Source organism: Bos javanicus, chromosome 10, assembly GCF_032452875.1.
Source record: "Bos javanicus breed banteng chromosome 10, ARS-OSU_banteng_1.0, whole genome shotgun sequence".
NCBI lineage: Eukaryota > Metazoa > Chordata > Mammalia > Artiodactyla > Bovidae > Bos > Bos javanicus.
In genome coordinates this window covers 12,257,113-12,281,361 of record NC_083877.1, presented here as the reverse complement: position 1 = coordinate 12,281,361, position 24,249 = coordinate 12,257,113, and the positions used below count along the sequence as shown (strand labels likewise).

General features: G+C 54.8%; 1 protein-coding gene across 1 annotated transcript in view; it reads left to right on the top strand.

The window, feature by feature from the left end:
- IGDCC3 (immunoglobulin superfamily DCC subclass member 3) overlaps nucleotides 1–23,893 on the top strand; it is a 43,117-nt gene extending 19,224 nt beyond the window's left edge. The window contains exons 3-14 of the mRNA XM_061430100.1: nucleotides 15,115–15,259; nucleotides 15,623–15,753; nucleotides 16,292–16,429; nucleotides 17,724–17,882; nucleotides 19,052–19,217; nucleotides 19,484–19,731; nucleotides 19,939–20,103; nucleotides 20,419–20,610; nucleotides 20,705–20,809; nucleotides 21,271–21,409; nucleotides 21,550–21,754; nucleotides 22,007–23,893. Of these exons, the coding sequence (XP_061286084.1) occupies nucleotides 15,115–15,259; nucleotides 15,623–15,753; nucleotides 16,292–16,429; nucleotides 17,724–17,882; nucleotides 19,052–19,217; nucleotides 19,484–19,731; nucleotides 19,939–20,103; nucleotides 20,419–20,610; nucleotides 20,705–20,809; nucleotides 21,271–21,409; nucleotides 21,550–21,754; nucleotides 22,007–22,174 (1,961 nt within the window). The 3' untranslated portion in view covers nucleotides 22,175–23,893. The remainder of the gene's footprint in view (nucleotides 1–15,114; nucleotides 15,260–15,622; nucleotides 15,754–16,291; nucleotides 16,430–17,723; nucleotides 17,883–19,051; nucleotides 19,218–19,483; nucleotides 19,732–19,938; nucleotides 20,104–20,418; nucleotides 20,611–20,704; nucleotides 20,810–21,270; nucleotides 21,410–21,549; nucleotides 21,755–22,006) is intronic.
- The last annotated feature ends 356 nt before the right edge of the window (nucleotides 23,894–24,249 follow it).

Below are 24,249 nucleotides of genomic sequence, written 5' to 3'. Positions count from 1 at the left end.
ATGATTTTCCTTTAGTGCTGATTTCTAAGCTAAGCCTCTCACATCCTTAAACAAGAAAAGGGAAGTGCCTCAGGCTAGTCCAGTTCCTGATAAAGAGTCGGTTTTCACAGGCAAGTGGTTGAAACTCCAGTCCTTCCTTCCCACCCACCATTCTCATCAAGGGGACCTTTCTTGGATCAAAGCAGTGGCCTGGGCACTTCCGTTGTCACATCCGAATCCTGAACCCTGGCTCAGACCTGACTGTTAGGACCTCCCCTTTCCAAGCTTTCTCTCTTCCTCCCGGAACATGCCAGTCCATTCCTCAGCCCCCACAGCTTCCCATCTTCCTGCCTCTTCTTTTCAGAGCCCTGTTCCTCTTCTCACATCTCTCCCAGCCATTCTCTGAACGTCTCCAGCCCTTTCAGCTGGTGGCACACAGTTGGGCACTGAAGAACATAAATCCTCGACTCTTCTCATTGTTTCATGTGTTCCCAGCGAAATCTAATTAGGCTGTAAAGGCAGGGCCTCGCTTGGTTTTTCTCCGAACCGGGCTATCACAGTAGGTGCCCCCAAGAACCCACTGGTGTAGAGGGGAGCCCCGGGGCAGACTCGTAGCCCCTGCCGGGCTTCCATGGGTAGTCGGGGCGCGGAGGGCTTCTTCCGTGGGGAGGCGGGACCTGCTTCCTCAGTTTCCCTGGGCCGGCCCGGTCCACCCGGGCGCAGCTGGGGCATTTGCCCCGCTGGGGGGAGAGGGTGGCGGGAAATGGTGCCTCGCTCGCCCCAGCGACATCAAACCCTCGTTTGGCGTGCGAGGACAATGGTTGTCTTATTTTCTCCATTCGCCGCGCACAATGCCGGATTCTCTCATTCACCCGCGGCGGTGCGAGCGAGGTAATTAGCCAGCGCCATTCAGCGCGGACACTATTGCTATGCGGGGGGGCGAGGACGCCCGCGTCGGCGGGGATTAGCCGCGGCTCGGGGTGTGCAGCTGCGGCCACTTCAAAGGGGCCCGACGGCCCGGCCGGCTGTGGGAACCGGCGCCGCCTCCCTCGGGAGCCGCCCCGCCGGCTCGGCCCGGGCCCGGCGGACCGGACGCGGCTGCTCCTCCCCGGCCCGCAGCCGCCCGCCGCGCGCTCTCCGCCGGCGCAGGCTCAGCACGGCCCGGGCCCCGAGCTCCGGTGTCGCTCCCCATCACACTCCCACTTTCATCAGGACCTCAAGGGCTTTTTTTTTCTTTTGAGTCCCGGGAGTCAAAGGGCAAAGAGGGGAAGGTGGAGGGAGGAGCGAGGGGGGATGGGAGCTTGACACAAAGCGCTGACCTCTGCCGAGCGGAGCAGATGGTCCCACTTACTCCTGCCGCCGAGCGAGCGGCTCTCAGGGCCCCAGGCTCGGGGGCCCTGACCCCGCTCGGCAGCCGAATGCCAGCACTGGGGGCCCCGGGGGGGCCGGGCTCCCACATGCTCCACCCGCCCCGCTGCCGGCTCCTGGCATTGGAGTCAGACTGCCTGGACTAACTACTGGCCTTGTTGCTGGAGGGGTTGGATGGGTGGATGGGGTTATGGGTGCTGGGCTGGGAATCTGCCCTTGTCGGATGCTGGAGCTCGGGGGACGATAAGGATTCTCGAGAACCTGTCAGGCCAGGGGGTCCCAATGCTGGCCGTGCACATGTGACAGCCTCCTGCGCTTTCATAGATTCCTGAGCACCGCGCCAGACCAAGGAAGTGGAGTCTGGAAATCTGCAGTTACTCAGCGTCCTAGGTTATTCTGATACACAGTCAGGTTTGAGAAGAGGACTGGGGTGCTTAGTCCCAAGTCCTTCGTTTCATTGAATAAGCTGAGACTCAAGGAGAGAAAATAACTTGCCCCAAATAAACAATGAGTTGTGGCAGGGTAGGGTCTTGGGTGGAAGAGAAGATAATGTGTAATGACCCCAAGATCATATGACCCTTAACGCTAGCATTCAGGACACAGTTAATGAAGACTTATTATTTACCTAGTATTTGTTCTAGGTGCTGGAGATAGAAAGGCAAGTTAGACCATTATGGGCCCATAAGGGACTCATAGGCTAGTAGGTGATTGATGTGTAAGCAACGGATTCTGATATGTTTTGTTAAAGGCTAGGAGAGAGGCACAAAGGCAACACATTCAAGGCAGGAATTAATTCTGCCTGCCTCCTTTGGGGGCTGTAGAAGATGAGATGCTAGTAGAGAAAATGGCAAAGGAGTTCCAGGCAAATGGGGACAGCAGAGGTAAAGAGAAGTATGAACATCTGATGTCTGGAAAAGACAAGCCTGTCTCACACAGTCGGAGTGCAAATTACATGAAGAGAGAACTAGCTGCCTTTGAAGCTGGAAAGATTAATCAGGATCTAATAATGAAGACCTTGAATGCCATCCCAAGGAGACTACCTTGATTCAAGGCAATGGAGAACCACCAAAGATGGTTAATTGGATATTCAGGAAGATGATTATGGCTTCAGGGTGGACTAAGAAGAGGAGGTGTGTCCGACACTTTGTGACCCCATGGGCTGTAGCCCCCAAGATCCTCTGTCCATGGGTATTCTCCAGGCAAGAATACTGGAGTGGGTTGCTATGCCCTTCTCCAGGGGTCTTCCCAACCCAGGGATCGAACCCAGGTCTCCCGCATTGCAGGCGGATTCTTTGCCAGCTGAGCCACAAGGGAAGCCCAAGAAGCGGAGGAAGGGAGCACTAGAAATGGGGAGACTGGACAGGGGAAGCTATTACAGAAACAGTTGAGAGTGTTGAGAGCCTGAGCCAAGGCAGTGGGAGCGATAAGGGAGGATAGCCCGGGATTAGTGACCAGTTGACTGTGGGGGAGAGGGCGACAGATGTGGCAGTGCCCTTGTTTTGTTCTAGCTTGGGTAGTTGGCCCATGGTGAGGCTCTAACTAAGAATCACAAGAAAAGGAAGAGGTTAGGGGTGGATGTGGTGAAACCTTTGAATTTAAGGGAAGGCTTTTGAAACCTTCTATAGAAGATTCCCAGAGAAGGCAATGGCACCCCACTCCAGCACTCTTGCCTGGAAAATCCCATGGACGGAGGAGCCTGGAGGGCTGCAGTCCATGGGGTCGCTAAGAGTCGGAGACGACTGAGCGACTTCACTTTCACTTTTCACTTTCATGCATTGCAGAAGGAAATGGCACCCCACTCCAGTGTTCTTGCCTGGAGAATCCCAGGGACGGGGGAGCCTGGTGGGCTGCCGTCTCTGGGGTAGCACAGAGTCGGACACGACTGAAGCAACTTACCACCAGCAGCACTGTTGCTGAGGTGGATTGTCTGCAGGCCTTTAACGATCATGGTTCAGAGTTGAGCCGCCAGAGATTCTGTAGAATCATGAGAGGTAAATACAGCATCAGATCAAGGTTTGAGAAGAGGAGTCCTTTCATGGGAGGAGAGAGACCATTTCACCTAGTGTTGTCCCAAAATATTAATGGTCTGAACCTTACAGATTATCTTGTCTATCCTCCTCCTCTCCCATTTTAAAGATGAGAAAACCAAGATTGAAATGGAAAGGTCACATAAGGAATCTGTGAGAGTCAGACATGATCAGGTCACCCCTCCATTACCTAATGCCTGCTAGATTAGTCCCCTACAAATCCTAATATATGGTTCTGGAAATTTGGGGGCAGTGTCTGTTTTTGTTAAGTTGTCCTCATGGTCACGTGAAAGCAATTTACTTAATAGCTCCAGCCTGCGCCCCCTAGCCAGACGTCCTTCCGGGAGGTGAGGGAGATCCGGTATCCCGACCAGAATGACGGAAGTTAGGATGTCGTGGGCCCCGGGCACGTTTACATAAGGAAGATTGGTGACCCTGACACAGGTGGAGACGTGCAGTCTGTGGAGAGGGGCCCTGCTGGGCCTGGACAGTTTCAAGTCTAAGGCAGAGAGGGATTCCCAAGCTGACTCCCAGCCCCCGACCCTGCACCCTCGGCTGCCGCCCGCAAGCACATGTGTCTCAGAGGCTGTAGCCGGATAGACTTTGTAATCAGCCCAGTTCAACTCATCCATTTTACAGAGGAGGAAATAAGAGGCCCAGAGAGGGGCTTTGGCTTTATCAAGACCCAGTTATTAAAAGGACTGAGACAGTCACGGCGGCCCTTCTCTTTAACACATTTACCTTCCCTCTCCCTGCCCCACCACCCCAACTCACCCCATGGAAGCCACTGGCCTCTCACAATGCTTTGTCCTCTTCCTGCAAAATCTGGAAAATAAGTTACTCCTCTGTTTTGTAAGGCCTGACAAGTGACAGGAATAACTCTGCAGGCTCCATCCTTGCAGCTTGGTTTCTTGGTTTGCCGATTTCCACGAGCACGAAAATGCTCGTGGAAGGGCTACCTGGGGACTGGCGTCTGGGTTGTTTATTTACCTGTGTTAATAGAATTTAGGAAACATGTGTGGGCTAGTGACCATTAGGAGGTTAATAACACTGTCATATCATGGTACTTATCTGCATTAGTTATGCTCTGTGAAACCTACCTCAAACCCTGGGGGACTTCAGTTAAAGTGAAGCCTGCTATGTCATGGGTGTCTCTGAATGTACGTAGGCGTGATACTTTTTTTTTTTGGCGTGATACTTTTAAGGGTCAAGGATGTCGTGTACTTCTGTGATTTTCTGTGCCATTGTTCAAAGGTATGGTCAGTCGTGTTTGAGAAGCATTTGAATGTGTGTGTCTCACAGCTGTGATGCAAGGAAAGAGCATGGGTTAAAACATTTTAAGTTCAAATGCCTGCTGTGGCATCATTAAATGTTAATGTGTGAGCATCATTATTAAATGACTGTGTGACCTTGGGCAAGTTACTTAACCTCTCTGTGCATCAGAAGGGCTAATAATCCCTGCCTTTCAGGGTTATACTGACATAATATCTTAGCTTTGCCCATCAGTGGCTTCTGCAGGTTTCTGGACTATGATCATACCTAAGACTCTGGCTCTGGTGTTTTAACCTTTCTAGAAGATTGGGTGGAAAGTCTAAAGACAGGGTCTGTGGGAGGAGGGAATTTGCCCCAGGGTGCCAGGACATCCTCTTGACACGTTAGCAATCAGTAAGTATCTGTTGAATGAATGCTTAGAGTTGATTTAGTGGGTGTGCTATGTAAATATAGGACAGATGACTGTATTTCCCAGCCCAAGACACACCCTCTGACTCATTGCCTGATATGTGGGATGAAAAATAGAGCAAAATATTTGAAGTTGGGACTGCTTTTGAGAACCTAGCATGGAGTGGGTAGGGTGGTCTCATGGGAGAGTGATTCTCTTCGCCTTTCCCTTCCCGTGTGTAGGGGCCACACTGAAAGCAGGGGAACGCACCGACCTAATGGCTCACCCAGGATGCCACGTCGGGCAGGGCCTCACCCGGGTCCCACAGCACACTCCACCGGACACCTTTACACCTCCGTGGTGGGCTGGAGGTAGGGAGGGATGGGGAGCCCACTGCTTGATGTGGAGGAAGAACCGGAGCCTCCGAATTATGGGCTGAATAATTGAAAGGAGGGCTTTGAGAGGTTTTATGCTCTTTGGCAGTAAAAGCCCAGCCCGGAGACTGCAGAGAGCCCGACTGCCTCCCCTGCAGCTGTGCCTTGGGTCTTCCTGTCCGTTGGAATCAAAGATCAGGCCATAAAGGTTCGATGCTCACCAGCCTACAGTGGGCCGACAACTGGATGCAGGGACTTTCCCAAGCTGAGTCTGGCCCCCCACTGTCCTCCACTCCTCCCATTTGTCAGAGGTGGCTGCCAGGAGGCAGGGGAGAGACGTGGATTTATGGCTGCTGACTTGAAAGACAAAGTTGCCTTTTGTGTTAGAATTGGGGCCAGGGGAGTGGTGAGCTGGTGGTGGTGTGGGAGGGTGGGAGGGAGGGTCTGGGGTTCAGGGGCCTAAGGCAGGGGGTAAGGGGCTTGAGGAGGGGGACAAAAGGATCCAGAGGCTTCTCAGAGCAGGGTCACCAGGCAAAGGCCCAGATGAATCAATCACCCCCAGCAAAGCTGAGCAGGGTCTCTGAACCATTGCAGTCTTCTGGAGCTGTTTGTAAGCCCCAGATACCATCCACCCACACCCATCCACCCAAACCCCACACAGAGCGCCCTCCCATACCCCCCCCCAAAAAAAAACACACCATACTCCCTGGATTCAAAACCTAATTCAACTCTCAGACTTCCCTTTGGAGGCCCAGGGAAGTAAATACAGGTCTTCAAAGTTCATACTTTGCTCCATCCCAAATGTCAACAGCCAGTCAATGTGGGTGCTCTTCCCTAACAGAGCCAAAGTCATGGGCAAGGCGGGGACCCAGATATTGGGGAGACTGACAGAGGGTTAGGAAGGGTGAACCTGGGCCAGAGAAGCCTGATGACAAAACCAATATCCCATGGGGACTGTGGCAAGCTGCCAGCCTCCCCAGGACTCAGGACTCTCTGCCATCACCTCCCTCCTTCCCATTCACAGGTAGAGATAGGACATTTACAAGTGCTTTGTGGAGTTTAAAGGGCACGTGAGGTGGGACTTGGCTGGCCTCCTCACCCTCCAGGGTCACTGCCTGGTGGGTCTGGGTGGAGCCCGGAGTAGCTGTAGGGTGCCGGAGTTCAGCAGGTGCTTTAACTGCACCTCAGAGAGCCACATCCATCCCCCGGAATGAGCCTGGCCAATAAAGGCATGAGTTTATGGGCTTCATAAACATTTTACTAGAGAAGTCAAGGCCTCAATTACCCAATGGCTTCTTCCAACTGACAGCTCGCCTATTAGAGCCTTTGTGAAGCTCCCAGGCAGAAGTGAAATAGAAGCCAAGTTGGTTTATACCCCGCTGCCCCCTTCCCCCTGCACTGACCCTCTCACCATTCAAGCCTTGCAAATTCTATCTTTACTCACTTTTTCAGAGCCTCTACCGCTAACTCTCTGAGCCTTTGCCTGTCCGTGAGAATATGGCTACTCTCTTGGAGGAGATGGCTACCAACCCCCAATCCTACCATGCTCTACCATAACCTCAATACCTGTTTTTTTTTTTCCTTAATTTTCTCGGCTGTGCTGTGCGGCATATGGAATCCTAGTTCCCTAGCCAGGGATTGAACCCAAGCCCCTTGCATTGTAAGCACAGAGTCTTAACCACTGGTTCACCAAGGAAGTCCCATAACGTCTCAGGATCTTTTAACTCAATTCCTCTATTTTCCCTCAACAATAGGTAGCAAGCTTTTGCTATTTTCTGAGGACTGTGCCAAGTACTTTACAAACAGGTCTCATTGATTCCCCCCCAGTGCAGCGGCTCTAATGACATGAACTATTATCAACCCTATTTTTATTAATATAAGTGAGAAAATAGACGTTCTGAGAGACTAAGTAACTCACTCAATGTCACAGAGCTGAGAGTGGTGGTGTTGAGTTTTGTACCCAGTTCTGTTTCATTCCAGAGCCTGTACCGTTAACCTCTTCACTGGACCATTGCCTCAAAATGCTCTTAGCAAGTATTCCCCACCAGGAGCAGAAATCTTGCTGTGTGAGGCCTTCCTGCCATGCAGAGATGCAATCAAACGTGGGCCTTGTCAGCAGTCTCTGAATCCATGTGGCCCGGAGAGGGGGGATCTGGCAGGGGCAAAGCTGAGCTAATGATGACGATACAGAAAAAGGGAGGGGCTCTCCGGTGGGGTAGCAGGAGAGAGGAAACGATGCAGAAGGCAGCTGTGGGTCTGAGGCTTTGCCTTGGGTGTGGGGCAGTGCTGTCCAGCGGGGTTTTCTGTGACGACAGAAGTATTTTATTGGTGTTGTCCCATAAGGTAGCCTGGAGCCACTTGTGGCTGCTGAACACTTGAAAGGCAGTTAATGAGTCAGAGGAACCGAATTTGTAGTTTAATTTTAAGTGACCACTGTGACTAGTGGCTACCATATTGGATAGCACAGGGATGGCCACTACAGATGATGGCTGAAATCTGCTCCAAGTCCCCGGTGGTGTAAGGCTCTGTGGGTTCAGAGTGTTGCCCATGGTCTTCAGGCTCAAGACACCTGAACGTCACTCATCATCACAAGTGACTGAAGGAGTTAAGGGTATTTCCTCTCAGTGGGCTTCCCCAGTGGCTCAGAAGGTAAAGAATCTGCCTGCCATGTGGGAGACCTGGGTTCAATCCCTATGTTGGGAAGATCCCCTGGAGAAGTGAACCAAAACCCACTCCAGTATTCTTGCCTGGAGAATCTCATGGACAAAGGAGCCTGGTGGGCTACAGTCCATGGGGTCACAAAGCATCGAACATAACTGAGCAACTTTCACTCGCTCCTCTCAGAAGGTATTTCTCAGGAAACACCCCAGACCTCAAGTATTTGAAGGTCTGTTACATGAAGAATAGAACTGTGTCTTCTAGAGCAGCAATGTCCAGTGGGAGTATAACAGAAACCACATAGATAATTTTAAATTTTCTAATAGTCACATATATTTTTTAAAAAGTAAAAAAGAAACAGGGAGGTTAATTTTAATAAAATACTTTATTTTACTTAATATATGCAAAGTATTATTATTCCAGCACAAAATCATTACTTTTAAATTTTTTATAACTTTTTGATATTTTTGGACTGTCTTTAAAAATCCAAACTATTATTGTTTCAACTTCATCAGTATTTAAAATTATTAGCTATTATTATCAATTAAAGTTATTATTTTTCCAACTTTTTAATTGTGGTAAAATACACTTAACATAAAATTTACTGTCTTGACCATTTAAAAAAAAATATTTATTTAGCTGTGCTGGGTCTTAGTCGTGGCATGTGGGATCTAGTTCCCTGACCAGAGATTGAACCCAGGCCCCCTGCATTGGGAGCCAGGAGTCTTAGCCACTGAACCACCAGGGAAGTCCCTACCTTAACCATTTTTAAGCGTGCAGTTCAGTGGCATTGCCGCTGCTGCTGCTGCTGCTAAGTTGCTTCAGCCGTGTCCAACTCTGTGACCCCATAGATGGCAGCCCACCAGGCTCCTCCATCCCTGGGAGTCTCCAAGTACCTTCATATTATTATGCAAACCACCACCACCATCCATCTCTGGAATTCTTTTGCTCTCCCAAATGTGAATCTCTGTTCCCATTAAACAGTAATTCCTTCAACCTCTCTCCCCATCAGCCTGTGGCAACTTCCATTCTACTTTCTATCTCTATGAATTGACTGCTCTAGGTACCTCATATAAGTGGAATCATGCAGTACTTGTCTTTTTGTGACTGGCTTATTTCACTTAGCATAATGTCCTCAAAGTTCATCCACGCTGTGGCATGTGTCAGAATTTCCTTCTGTTTTAAGGCTGAGTAGCATTCCATTGTGGGCTTCCCTGGTGGCTCAGTGGTAAAGAATCTGCCTGTGTGCCAATGCAGGAGACGCAGGTTCTATCCCTGGGTCGGGACGATTCCGTGGAGGAGGAAATGGCAACCCACTCCAGTATTCTTGCCTGGGAAATCCAATGGACAGAGGATTCTGGCGGGCTACAGTCCACGGGGTTGCAAAAGAGTCAGGCACGACTTCGTGACTAACAACAACGATATCCCATTGTATAAACATATTTCGTTTATCCATTCATCTGTTGATGATTACCTGAACGTCTCTCACATTTTAGCTATTGTAAATAAGGCTGCTTTGAACGTGGATGTAGAGATACTTCTTTGAGACCTGTAATTCTCTGGGGTAGATACCCAGAGGTGGAATTGCTGGGTCATATGGTGGTTCTGTTTTTAAGTTTCTATTTATGTATTTATTTTTGGCAGTGCTGGGTCTTTGTTGCCACACTTGGGCTTTCTCTAGCTGTGGTGGGCGGGCTTCTCATTGTGGCGGCTTCTCTCGTGGAGCATGGGCTCTAGTCAGGGGGGGTTCAGTATTTCCTGCAGACAGGCCCAGGAGTTGTGGCCCAGGGGCTTAGTTGTCCCGTGGCATGTGGGATCTTCCCAGACCAGGGTCCCTGCGTTGGCAGACAGATTCTTAACCACTGGACCGCCAGGGAAGTCCTCTCTTTTTAAGTGTTTGAGGAATGCCCTCACTGTTCTCGCTAGCAGCTGCACCAGTTAGCATTCCTACCAACAGTCCACAACGATTCCATTTTTTTCCCAGGCTTGCCAACACTTGTTATTTTCTGTTATTTCTTGCTGTTGCTTTGATCATAGCCATCCCAATGGGTGGCATCTCATTATGGTTTTGACTTGCGTTTCTCTAATGCTCCAGTGTCTTTTAGTTTGTACTAAATCTTTGAACTCCAGTGTGTATTTTAAAGGTACAGCCCAACTAAATTTGGACTGGTCACATTTCAAGTGCTTAATAGCTAGTTCCTCTATTGGAAAATGAAATTCTCAGGGGGAAAGTTAGGGCATTGGGTGGAAGCATATGGGGTTCAGGCATGTTTCTAGCACAAGGAAAAGTGTTAACATCTGAGCTGCTTGAGGGGCAGCAGGGCATTCAGGATATCCCTGGTCCTTGGCAGGGATGGATCCAAAGAGAGGGACTGGCCTTGATGGCCTTCGGAAGAGTTTGCAAATTGTGGTTGTTCTTCTTGAAGGGCAGTATGAATGGGGGCAGTCGGTGCCTCAGACCCCCAGTGCCTCCGGCTTCCACAAAGGCTGTGTTTTGAACTCTCCATCCTGGCAAGCCCACTGATCTTTTTGTCATCACACACCAAACAGGAGTCTGGCTATAGCCGAGAGCTAGAGGCTGGGCCAGGGGGATGTGGCCGGCTTCCTTCCCAGCACTCTGCCCCGACCCTTCCTGCCCCGCAGCGTCCCCCTGGAGCCTGTCTAATCAGATCCAGGCCTGACCTCGCCAGAGGTCCTGGACCAGGAAGAAAGCCCCCTCCCCTCCCTGAGCCACTCTAGATCTGGCTCTCAGGAGAACTCCCCTCCCCTTGGGTGATTTATAGGGGTGTCCAGGAGCCATATCCTGCCTGTTTCTGCTCCCTTCCAGGCTGGTGGCTTGCTGGGCTCTCTCTCTGAACCCTCTTTCCTCATGGCTTGGGTGTACCCATAGCGGAAACAGGGAGTGGCTGGGAGATTCCTTTGCAGACTGTTTGGGGACAAAGGTACTTTCTTCTTTGCTTCTCCACCGTGACCAGCCCCCACAAGCAGACCTCTGTCCACCCTGTCACTCTCTCTGGTCCTCACCCCGGAGGGGCATCCCAACACAACCCCCTCCCATAACCCAACTTGAAACAAGGAACCCACAACGGCCCCTACCTGACCAACAGGTGTCAGCAGGAGAATAAAGCATCAGCAGCCACAAGCCACAACACCACTTTCACATCCACCAGCCACGGACGCACTGCCACCCACTCTGGCCTCTGTGCAGTGTTTCTAGCCACCACAGTGACCCGTGTCTGGCATTATCTACCACACAGTGGCCTGCAGGATAGCTTGCTCAGGGATTAGGGTTTCCGGAGGTCCAGTCCTCAACCCCTCGGTGCCATGGCTGCCCAGGGACCCTTTCCCAGAGCGAGATACGATCAAGGACCGCTTCCCCTAGCTCCGTGGCCAGCTGTACAAGCCAATGCAGAACAGACTTGTCAACCCAACAGGTCCTACTCTGAGACATCGGAGATCTAAGTGGCCCCGAGAAACTTTCTCCCCTGACTTCCTAAAGAAGTCAGGAGTGAACTTGGAGTGAGTGGACAATTCCCAGAGACCCCAGCTCAGCTGAGAATGGACAAAAGAAAGTGAAAGTGTTAGTTGCTCAGTCGGGTCGGACTCATTGCAACACCATGGACTGTAGCCTGCCAGGCTCCTCTGTCCGTGGGATTTCCCAGGCAAGAATACTGAAGTGGGTTGCCTTTCCCTTCTCCAGGGGATATTCCCAACCCAGGGATCAAATCCAGGTCTCCTGCATTGCAGGCAGATTCTTTACTGTCCAAGCCACTAGGAAGCAAAGGCCTGTTTATGAAGGTGGCAGGAATCAGAGATGGTAGGCCCTGAGGAGCACCTGTTCACCCCTTCATCTGTGGAGGGGAGGGTGGGCGCTGTTTGAAGCAGCGGAAACAGGTTTCCCAGAGATGGGCCATTATGTATACTTTAAGCAACATCACTTTAGAGATGAACTTGTAGCAAAAGCAATAGAATAAAAGGTTAAAGTAAAAGAAAGGGATCCAGGATGGAGTCAGATTTGCTCTTCCTTATTACCCTCTGACACTGCCTGCCCAGGGCCTCACTGTAGTCCCCCAGGACACTGCAGGGATACACGGGGCTGACCCAAGGGTTGAATAGGGGTGGGAGGAAAGGGAGGGAAGAAGGAGTCTCAGATAAAGGGGGCCAGCCCTCCTATGGCACCACCTGGAGCACACCGTGTGGCCAACTGGGCTCGAGGGGTGGGATTTAGGAACCGTCTCTGGGGCTCACCGCAACTTGCAGCACAGTGGTAACTCCCAACCAGTGAGAAAAGGCTCGTCCCACCTGCAGTCCACTCTGGGGTCACCTGTCCTTGGAGAGTGGAAAAGTTGCTGGAGAACTAAGTGACACCCCAGCACAGGGCTTAGGGCATGGAACTTCTGATTTGGGGCTGGTAGAGCCACCAGCTGGGCCTGGGCCTCAGTTTCCCCTTCCTAAAGTAAATGGGTTGGCTTGCAATGAGTGGTTTTCAAGCACTTTTCAAAACAAAGCTACCCTTCCAAGGAGATGTTTGGCAGAACGGCAGTTAGGTGAAGCTGATAGAGAGGTTCATCAAGGGGCTGCTCTGAGGGAGCAGAGCAGCCCTCCTGGGTGGGGAGGGGCCCTGGCTGCCTGCCAGGGGCCCTGGGGACCTTTCAGACTCTTGTACAGTGAAAAGATGAGCAGACCGACTCCTTAACTACTCCTTAACTACCGCGTTTCCTGCTCCAGCATTCCTCTCCAGCAGGGCATTCAAGCCGGGCTTTGTCATTGTTTAGTTTTAGGGGGAGGAAGAAGCTTAGAAGCCAAACTTTGTCCATCCCCAGTGCCCTGAGGAGAAGGAGTCCCTTCCCTGGTATCTCTCCCCAGGCCAGCTCCTAGCTCTCTGTACCTCCAGGGAGCCCAGAATGGGGGCTGGAAACACAAAAGGATTCGGTTCCTTAATGAGGAGGCATCTGTAGTCTGCAGAGCCATTAGTCCCCGCCCCAATCCCCTGGGGGACTGCAGGCTCTCTCCAGCTGGAGTGGGGGGGTGGGTGGGGGGAGAAGGGGGGTGGCAGCCAGCTCCCCAGCTCCTGAGTGGGTCGGGCCGGGTTGTGGGGGCACAGAAAGCTGACCCAGGAGACTGGGTGCCCTCTCCACTCCCTAGGCCTGCCTCCAACCCTGCCCTCCTGGAGGCTGAGGCCTGGAAGCAGTAGAGGGGTCCCACTGGTGTGTCTGCCCCCTCCCCTGAACCTCTGGGCTGACCTGCAGGCTCTTGGCCAAACACAGCCTTTGGCCTGAGACAGGGTAGGCTGACCTCACGGTGCTCCCTGGGGATCATTTCACCAAGCCTGATGGGGACACCAGCTGGGCACTTGCCCCCACCCCCCTCCCCTAGGGCCCAAGGTGCCCTTTGTAAGGACTATATCTACCTGGGGACATGTGTGATGGATTACCTACACAGAAGCCACAGAAGCGGAACCATACACCAGCCACAGGAGCTGAAGGATACAAACCTCCATTCACATCCAGCCTCAGACCCTCACACCACACCATACACACACACACACACAGCCCCGTCCTCCCGCACACACAGCCTTGCACACATGTGCAAGGAGGTGCTCACACCCATCAGCCGCACTCCCAGGAGGCCCTGAAAGAGGAGGAGGCAAGGCTGGGGATTTTTATGCATGTTTATATTTAATGAACCACATGCAAATGAGACAGAGAACGTGCCACAAAAGAGTCAGCCCCCAGAGACTCTGGCAAGAAGGGCACAAAGGCTTGGCCTTTCTGAGCTGCCCTGGAGTCCTGCACAGGCTGGAGGATTGAGGGGGTCTGACATGGGGTGTGCCCGCCTGCAACCAGGGAGCTGGGAGCCGGAGCTGGGACAAGCTCCAGGGTCCCTGCTGCTGTGGGGGAGGGCTCCTTCTGGGAGGGGACAACTGTCCCCATTGATGGAGTGTTGAAGGGGAGGGGCTGCCTGCCTGGACAGATGGTGAGCCGCCTTCCCGCACTTGAAGCAAAGTGGATTTTAATGAAATCACAGCCCTGGTGCTGAAACTGGGAAGCTGCGTGGGAGGGGCCCCTTCCCGGGGCTTTACAGGTTGGGGAGTGGGGATGGCTGGGAATGAGGGTGAGCAGGGACACTTAACCAGCTGAAAATGGAGTGGGGGGAGGCGGGTGGCCTACGGCCCCTCTCATGATCAGCCCCTCTCATGATCAGCGCTCAAGCAGTTAGTTCAGATCCCCGAAAGGTGGGGAGGCAGCCCCTGAATATTTATGACACATTGAAATGTAGATTGGTGGGTCTGACAGTCTTCTGAGAGGCTTGTCACCTTCGATGGATATACTACCCTCTTGGGGTACGTTGAGAAGCTGCAGAAGAATTGGGGATAAAGGGATGATGATGAAGGGCAAAGAAAGCCACTGGGCTCTGGTCACCAGGGTCTAAGGACCTGCTAGGTGACACTGGCCTAGTCACTTCCCCTCTCTGGGCCTGTTTCCTATTCTGTAAAATGTGCAGCATAATATTTAGCACCTGCATACTTTAGCCGGGGGAGGGGGGCTTCCCTGGGGGCTCAGCGGTAAAGAATCCATCTGCCAATGCAGGAGACTTGGGTTCAATCCCTGGGTCGGGAATATCCCCTGGAGAAGGAAATGGCAACCCACTCCAATATTCTTGCCTGGGAAATCTGTAGCCCTCCAGGCTCCTCTGTCCATGAGGGTCACAAAAAGTTGGACATGACTTGCGACTGAACAACAACAACCTAAGGGGGAGTTTATAAAAAATAAATCTAAAAGCAGCTGTAAAAGTGGGGAGCAGGCCCTGGGAGCAAGGCTTTCTATGACTGGCCTCTGTGGGTCCACAGTCCACTGTTTCAGAATTCGCCCATACCTTTCTCAGAGTGTCCCAGCCAGGCCTATACTGTGCCTTTGGGGGAGATGTTCCCACAGGTAGGTGGCAGAGTAAGCGCTGCTGTGTGATCTGAGGCCCCCACGCCCCCTCCTGTCCCCTCTGCTCCTCAGCAGGGTGCCTCCCCCATGCACACCTCCTTTTCTTTCTCCAGCCATGTCAGACTTCCACGTGCATCCCCAGGCCACCGTGGGCGAGGAAGGCGGTGTGGCCCGCTTCCAGTGCCAAATCCACGGGCTCCCCAAACCCCTCATCACCTGGGAGAAGAACAGGGTCCCCATTGACACGGACAATGAGAGGTGAGCCCTGGGTGGGCATGACTGGGAGGCTCATGGTATGACCAGGAGGCAGGCCCAGTCCAGTGTCTGGGCCTTGAAGAAGGCCTGCCTGCAGCCTCCGGGCTGGTATTCCTGCAACTTTGTTGAGACTGAGTATCTGGTGTGGCTTGTGGGCCCAGATGCAATACTTGAGCCAGTGAGAAGATGAGTGTGTGGTTGTTTGTTGCTGAGGCTGGAATTTCAGGTGCGTCCACCAGTGAGAGTCCCAGAGTGTGTCTGCGATGACGAAAGTGAGACCAGCTGGGTGGTGGACTGTGTCCGTGATGCTGAGTGTCCTTGGGCCAGTGGTGCTGTGCTGGTGGTTGACCGTGCCCCCCACCACAGGTACACGCTGCTGCCCAAGGGAGTCCTGCAGATCACAGGCCTTCGAGCTGAGGACAGCGGTGTCTTCCACTGTGTGGCCTCAAACATCGCCAGTGTCCGGGTCAGCCACGGGGCCAGGCTCACCGTGACAGGTGCGGGCCTCTGCCCTGTTGCATTCTTCCCCCACCACCACATCACCCTCCCTTCAGTGGAACCCCAGGGCCTGGACTGCCGAGTGTGTACCGAGCACCTTCTGAGCGCCTAGCTCTGTGCTCCTCCTCCCGAGGAGAGTTCAGGGACCCCGAGGAGGGCATAGGACCCTGAGGAGGGCACAGGGACCCTGAGGAGGGTGCAGGGACCTCGAGGAGGGCGCAGGGACTCCGAGGAGGGTTTAGGGACCCTGAGGTCCCTCGCTAGCTCAGTTCTCTCGGAGGAAGCCCACCCTCTGCTTCTAGGTGTTTGGGTGGGGGTGGCTGTCCCACCGGGAGAGGCCATGACCGGAGAGATGAGTGTGGTAACGTCCAGGGACGGCCAGCATCTCCTCTCTCCACCCACCGTACCTGGTTTGGGGCTGCAACTTGTCTCCCACCCCCCATGGCCTGAGCTGTGTATGCGGGTACGGGGGGGAGTGTGGTGAGGAGGTGGGAAAGGTCCCAGCTACAGTGGAGCAATGTGGCATCTTCCTCCCAGGCTCGGGCTCTGGGGCCTACAAGGAGCCTATGATCCTCGTGGGGCCTGAGAACCTCACCCTGACTGTGCACCAGACCGCCGTGCTCGAGTGTGTCGCCACGGGCAACCCGCGCCCCATTGTGTCCTGGAGCCGCCTGGGTGAGCCCCATCCTGCAGCCCCCGCCTCTCCCAACCCTGGGAGGGCCAGTCTCTTCTCCCAGTGCTGGGGGGAACTTGGAATCCTGTTTATTCTCCGTGGGGGTCTGCTTTCTCCAGTCCTAGGGAGGGGGTGGTTTCCCTCTCCTTGGCAGGACCAGGGAGGTCCGCCTGCCCACTGCATTCTCCCTCCCCCAGTGTAGATGGCTTAGCTCCCCGGGTTACCTCGTCCAGTCCTCCTCCAGTCCTGTGCCAGCTCCCCTCCTCCATGCTCCACTCGCCCTTGGCCTCACCACTGGGGCCTCCAGAACCTCTCTGCAGCTCTCAGCACCCCTAGTCGCTTTCTCTCCGGTTCATCTCTGTCCTCTACACCCAGGCCATCTTCCCCAGCGATGCAATCCCAAACCTCTCATAATCTCAGCCGGTTGTCACACCCTCTCTGAGCGCCTGAGTCTCTAGCCTGGTCCCCTAAATCCCCAGCCTAAATCCCCAGGCAGCTGAAGGAGAGAAATGAAAGGGTGCAGATGGGCCCACATTGTCTGAGTGGAGAGGTCACTGGGGGAAGGAAAGTCTGGAAGGGACGGGTGGGGTCGCATTCACAAGAAGACCGCACTGCATTGTAGCAGCTGAGTGACGGGGAAGGAGGGGGCAGCAGGCGGGATAATGGAGTAGATTTCACCACTTCAGAGGCTGAATGGGGAGCTGTCTCCTCACATTCTGACTGTGCTAATCTGATCCTGGGTGGGGGGAGAGCCCAGGGCCTGGGAGATACTGAAAAGAGTGGCCTCACCATTAGGAGGAGCCCATAGGCCCCGTAAAGACCATCTGGGAGAGCATTTCCCAAAGCGTGATCTGCAAGGGGAAGGAATGGCTTGGTGGTCTAGCACGTTTGGGAAACAGAGTTAACCAGATGCCTTGGCTGCGGGACTTGTCAGAGCCTTGATATTAATGGGCATTGGGATAGTGAAGGAGCAGAATGGATATTTGATCAAGGAACTTTGCTCAGGAGAGACAAATCAGGCTGGGAAATGTCCATGTAAGACCTTACTTTCCTGTTTGAGAAACTAGGGGGAGGGGACTTGAAAGTCACCAGAGAGGCGGTGACAAGGCTAGGATTAGGACCCAGTTCCCTCCTGCCAGGGCAGGAGTTTGCTGTGCTGCCCCTGCCCCCTCCAGCATGCCATGATGCTTGGAGAGAAGAGTCAGAGGCAAAGACAGGGGCTCCCTGGAGGACTGATGGCGGTCAAGTTGGGACGTTCCTGGACACCCCCTTCCCTGACCCTCCGTTCCTCTTTAGATGGCCGCCCCATTGGGGTGGAGGGCATCCAGGTGCTGGGCACGGGGAACCTCATCATCTCAGACGTGACTGTGCAGCACTCAGGCGTCTATGTCTGTGCAGCCAACAGGCCTGGCACCCGGGTGCGGAGAACAGCCCAGGGCCGGCTGGTGGTGCAAGGTACGGACCCCACCCCCGCCTCGCCCCCGACCCAACGCCGCCCCGCGCTGCCCCTCCACCCGCCCCATCCTGCCCAAGCCCGGGGCCTGATACTTGCCCACGTGCCTATCCTCACCCTAACTTTCCCCTGCCCCTCTCCAGGGCCCCAGCTCTCCCCCCACCTGCCCCACCCCACCCCAGGAATGTATGTGTTGGGAAGGGAAGGGTATCTTTGGTCATTGGTCCTTCCAGGTGCCATCACCCCCTCAGTCTTTTCCACCGTGTAATCTCAGCGGGTCTCCCCGACTTGTGCCATCCCCCTCCCTGGGTCCCCTCCCGTCACATGCTGTTCTCATTCACACATGTGGCACTTCCACGCTCACACCTGCACGCACACTCTCAGCATGCTTGTCATTTCACACTCTCACACCCCAGCTCCCTCCACACACGCAAACACACACACACACACACTCCCCTCCTGAAGCGTGCGGGCCCTCTGCAGTTGACCAGGTCATTCTGTCCATCCTCCTGTCCTGGGACTCAGCTGTCTCTGTGAACTGGGCTTGGCGGGCCGTTCTCGGGGCGGGGGCAGGGGCGGTTCTGTGGTTGTTCCCTCCTGGAGAGCTGGGGAGGAGATGGGAGAGAGCGGAATTAGAAACTTAAATGCCTGTTTGTTTAGCATTCCATGTGCCGTTAATCTGTCCAAATGAAAGTGATGGAGCATTTCATTTCTCGGGCGTTAATGGAAGCTCGAGGCTTGGGATTGGAGGAGAGCGGAACAGAATGTAGGGGTGAGGGGAGCCGGTACTGCGGGCTCATCCATCTCCCCGTCATTACTGCCTTCAAGGTGCAGCCAAACCTATTAGCACATTTATTTATTTAACAATTTCCTGAACAGGGAGCTCAGCTTGATTGCTTTCGGATACAAATGTCAGTCTTTTAAATAGTCATTGAAATGGAGTCCTCTCTTGGGTCTGCCTCTCTGGGGCGAAGGGAGGTGAGGGCTGCCACATCCTGGAGGCTGGACCAGGCTGGAGGGTGGGCCCCACCTGGGGGAGCCTCCCTGACCCCCGGCTCTCCTGCAGGTCTCTGGCCCCTCCCTCTCCCCCTCCTCATCCCTTCATTCAGAGGTGTCCCCTGCGCCTCCTCCTGACCCCTCACGTTTCTCTGTGCCCCCACCCCGACCCCAGCCCCGGCAGAGTTTGTCCAGCACCCCCAGTCCATCTCCAGGCCGGTTGGGACCACAGCCATGTTCACCTGCCAAGCCCAGGGCGAGCCACCTCCTCACGTGACGTGGTTGAAGAATGGACGGGTCCTGGGGCCCGGAGGCCACGTTAGGCTCAAGAATAACAACAGGCACGTGCGTGGCGTGTGTGTGGGAGTGAGGCCTGGGGAGGAAACAGGGAAAGGGGGTCTTGGATGAGTGGGCCAGGCAGGTCTTTGCACCTCCTGCTGGGGAAGAACGCTAAATTGGGGATCTGGAGACTTGTGTTTGAGTCCCAGGTCTGCCCCTAACTAGCTGAGAGACCTCAGACTAGCCTGTGGTTGTGGGGAGATGTGACCCACCTCCAAGGAGACTCTGGGAGGAGGAGGGGGGTCTGAGGCTCTCCCTCTCCCTGCAGCACCCTGACCATTTCTGGAATCGGCCCGGAAGATGAGGCCATTTACCAGTGCGTGGCCGAGAACAGCGCCGGCTCCTCTCAAGCCAGCGCCAGGCTGACCGTGCTGTGGGCCGAGGGGCTGCCCGGGCCCCCCCTCAACGTGCAGGCGGTCTCCGTATCGTCCACCGAGGTCCGCGTGTCCTGGACCGAGCCCCTGGTGAACACCAGGGAGATCATCGGCTATGTCCTGCACATCAGGAAGGCTGCCGGTGGGTGGGGTCCCGGAGGGCAAGGCTGCCTCTGCAGCGCCTTCCTCTTACTCCCTGGCTCTCACCCACTCAGTCCCACGCGTCCTGACCCTCCTGACCCGACACCTTCCCTTCGTCCTCTGGACTGCCCCCTGGCGGCCGCCCTCGTTTCCCCAGTGTGGGCGGGATTCTCTCCTGCCCCTTCACTGCCTGCCCTGGCCTCCCCAGACCCCCCGGAGCTGGAGTACCAGGAAGCAGTTAGCAAGAGCACCTTCCAGCATCTGGTGAGCGACCTGGAGCCTTCCACTGCCTATAGCTTCTACATCAAAGCCTACACGCCCCGGGGAGCCAGCTCAGCCTCTGCCCCGACGCTGGCCAGCACTCTAGGCGAAGGTGAGGTCTGGGTGTGGAGCACAAAGCCCCAGGGTAGTAGGTAGAACCCCCGTGCACCTTTGTTCAGGCTGTGAACGGCACATAGGGCTTTGCCCTGGGGCTGAGACGGGGTTGGGTCTGCTTGGAAGAAGGGGTGTCCTTTTCTGTTGATAATTCATGTAAAGGTGCTGTTTGAGCAAGCAGAGGCCCTGGGTAGAGTCAGGGAGCAGCTGGGCTCTTGGGGACAGTGGGGTCTGGGGCATAGGTGGCAGGTGGGAGGGAAGCGCTTCGATGGCCACCAGGCCCTCACATCTCAGCCTCCTTCTCCGCCCACAGCCCCCGCCCCGCCGCCACTGTCAGTGCGGGTCCTGGGCAGCTCCACCCTGCAGCTGCTGTGGGAGCCCTGGCCCCGGCTGGCCCAGCACGAGGGCGGCTTCAAGCTGTTCTACCGCCCAGCAAGCAAGGCCTCCTTCACTGGCCCCATCCTGCTTCCCGGAGCTGTCTCCTCCTACAACCTCAGCCAGCTCGGTGAGGCGGACATGGCCCGGGGCTTGGGGCGCTGGGCAGGCGTGCGGTGCGTGGGGCCTGGAGTGGTCTTTCAGCAACCTGCCCTTCCCCCCAGACCCCACTGCAGTGTACGAGGTGAAGCTGCTCGCCTACAACCAGCATGGGGATGGCAATGCTACAGTCCGCTTCGTGTCTCTGCGGGGAGCAGCTGAGAGGACAGGTGAGGGGTGGGCGTGGGGTCTGGCCAGAGACTGGCCCTCAGGAAGGGAGGCCAGAGGCTGAGTGGGGGGCGGGGGGAGCAGGCATCCAGGGAAAGCAGGAGGGAAGAGCTGGAGAACACAGGCTTAGACCTGAGCTTGACACTTGACTGCGTGACCTTGGGTAAGTTACTTAACCTCTCTGAGCCCTCATTTTCTCCTTCATAAAACAGAGATGGTAATACCTTTATAGAAGTGTATGGAGGATGAAATGGTCCATGTAAACTGTTATTCCTAGTATTTGACACCAAGTTAGTGTTCAATCATTGGTAAAAAGAACCAAAAAGGTTGGGCTGGGACTCCATAGACAAGAGTAAACGCCATGTGGACTAGGGGGGTAGGAACAGCTGCGGGAGAAGCAACCCACGAAGGCTGGGTGTCTGGGAGCCACAGCCCCCAACCTGCCCCTGCTTCTACACCCCAGCCCTGAGCCCACCATGTGACTGTCGGAAGGAGGAGGCCACCAACCAGACATCCACCACGGGCATCGTCATCGGCATCCACATTGGGGTCACCTGCATCATCTTCTGTGTCCTCTTCCTCTTATTTGGCCAAAGGGGCAGGTGGGGCCTGGGCCGGCGTGGGGTGGGCAGGCGTGGGGCAGGGGAGCCACACGGGAAGGGCAGCTTGGGGCCCACCGTCTCCATCCTTGTGTTCTTGCCGCTCCCACATCCCTCCTCCTAACTCTTGGCTCATCCCCTAGGGTCCTCTTGTGCAAGGATGTGGAAAACCAGCTCTCCCCTCCTCAGGGCCCCCGGAGCCAGAGGGACCCTGGCATCCTGGCACTGAATGGGGCGGGACGGGCAGAGCGGGCCCAGCTGGGCCGAGATGGGAAACGTGTGGACGTGAAGGAACTGGAGCAGCTATTCCCCCGAGCAGGGGCTGTGCAGCCTCACCCCAGACCCACGGTGAGTGCCCCTGCCTGAGCCAGCCCCCTGCTTTAGGCTGCGCCCTCCTTACCTTGGCCATAGGCCTTGGTCACCAGCCTCTGCCAAGCTTCAAGACACAGAGCATCTCTCTGTGCCCCCAAGTCAGGCAGGGAGGCCTGGAGACCCAAGCCATGAGTGGGATGGGCTCCAGCGCCTGACCCTCTGACTCGGGGCTCGTGGGCCTCTGGCCCCCCTTGCTGAGGCCTGTGTGACTCACCCTCTCCCCAGCAGGACCCCGAGGCCCCTGCCCTGTGTGAGGAGACCCAGCTCTCCATGCTGCCGCTTCAGGGTTTCAGCCTCCTGGAGGAGATGCCGTTGGAGGCCCTGCCACCCCAGGACGTGGGCCCTGGCCTCCCGAGTGAAGGACCGGCTGCCCAGCCTGCCCCCTCGGGACCGTAGCCGGTGTCCAGCAAGCTCTGCAGGGAGCAACCCCCATTCTCAGGTCAAAGGCAAGATTTCTCCTGTCATGTGGGATTCACATAGGCTTCCCAGGCGCTTCTGTCCTGACCGATCCTCTGATTCTCAAGACCTACAGTAGCCTCAGCAAGAGCCCTCCAAGGACCCAAAGGGGTTCCTGCGGGAGCCCCTGCCTTGGGCCAAGGCCCCTCTTCACCTCTGCTTGTACCCACATGACTTGGAACTGAACTAATGTTTTCCTTTAAAAAAAGAACAAACATTAAAAAAAAAAAAAGAGAGAGAGCGAGAGAGAAAGAGAAAAGAGAAGGTGAATTAGACTCCAAAAATATGCCCCTGCTGTGGCTGGGCGCCTGACACTGTCAGCCTCCGCGACCTTGTTTTCTCAGGATGGAGTTTTGCTGTTTTGGCTTTCAGCACCTACCTCAGCCGGAATGAATGTCCTCGGGGGAGTGGGGCCGTGGCCTCAGCCCCTTGCCCCACAGAACCCCGAATGCACTCCTACCTCAAGCCCCTTTGGGGGCACCCCTTTCCCCACATTATTGCCCAGAGTTTAAAAAAAAAAAAAAGGAAAAAAAAAAAAGCACTTCCCCGTTTCCAGATGTGAAAGAAAATGTCTACCTCGAAGTTCGCTGGCTCTCAGGCCTGTGTTGTATCACTGGACCGTCCCTCCTGGCTCCTCACCAAGGGTGGGTCTCTTGGGGCCTGCAGAAATAAAGATGGAATTGGTCAAAGAAAATGTGAAAAAAAAGAAAAGCCAAAAATAAGAGGAAAATTTGTTCCTGGGAGTGTAAATCGTCGCTCCCTCCAGACTAGCCGCTTCTCAGCACCCTACCGGGGCTCCGTCTCTTCGGGCTGTCCACTCCCATTTTGACCCTCTCAGCCAACTCATCCTTGACTGGGACCCCAAGGACCCTCTCTGTACCTGGGCCTTGGGAGGGCGGGCTGTCACCCCGCAGCCTGCCTGCCCACAGAGCCGCTGGAGCAGACTGGCCCCTGGAATGTACTGTGTGTGCTCGGTTGTGTGCATGTTGGGGGGTCCCCAGCCCTCTGTCCCCTGGGACACTGCCAGCCTGACCCACCCCCCCGGGCAGTGGACCGACCACTGTCAGCAGCTACGGCCGGAAACTATTTTTATACGAGGTGTGTTTAAGGATTTATGTTCTTGTGATTTCTTGTTTCTCTTTTCTGTTGTGTTCTTCGAAAGACTTAGTTAAAGATGAAGAAAAAAGGAAAAGGAAACAAATACATATTTTTGGTTACACGCAAACATTTTTTTAAATAGCAGAAAGAAAACTTTTGTTTTAAAGAAGAAAAAAAAACAAACTGTATTCCTTAAGTATGAGATTAGACCTTAATGTCCCTGACTCCCAACCCTCTAGGGACTCCTCACCCCAGACATTAGTGGATTAGCTGAAGGAGGTACACTTGACGGGGTTTTCCTGAAAGACTGAAGTCTCGTCCATGTGGATTCGGGGAAGGGCGTTGTCCCTTCTCCCCGGTGCTGGGCCTGAGCCCAGGTGCCTCAGACCTCCCAGGCAGTGCCCCGTGGTCCCTGCAGCGTCGTCTCCACACCCCCTTCCTCCTGGAACCCCCTCTCCCTAGGGAAGGGTGGGCATGCGGGAGGGCGGAAGGGGCCACCTGGCCCGTCTTGGGTTTGTCACACTCATTTTGACTGAATAAAAGTCCTGTTGCCAAAGTGAAGCTTGCGTGTTTGGGTGCCTGTGGCACTCCCCTCCTAGGGGAGGGGTGGGAGTGCTGGGTGATGGGGCGATCCTGTGGATCCTGACAGGGTCGGAGCCCAGGGTGGTAACAGCGGAGCCCTGGGTGCTCCTTACAGGAGCTCTGCCTGCTGGGTCTCCTCCGCAGGTGGGGAGGCCAGGGAGGTTCTCACAGCCTCCCTGGGCGGCGGGGAGGGGGTTTGATGTTCTTGTTATCACCATCTCCTCTCACAGATGATGGAACCAAGAAAGAATGAGAAATGAAGGAAACCTTTTATATCCCACACGGCGCAGGGTCGGCCGAGATCAGTTTGCATCCGGGCCAGGTGGCCTGGTTCC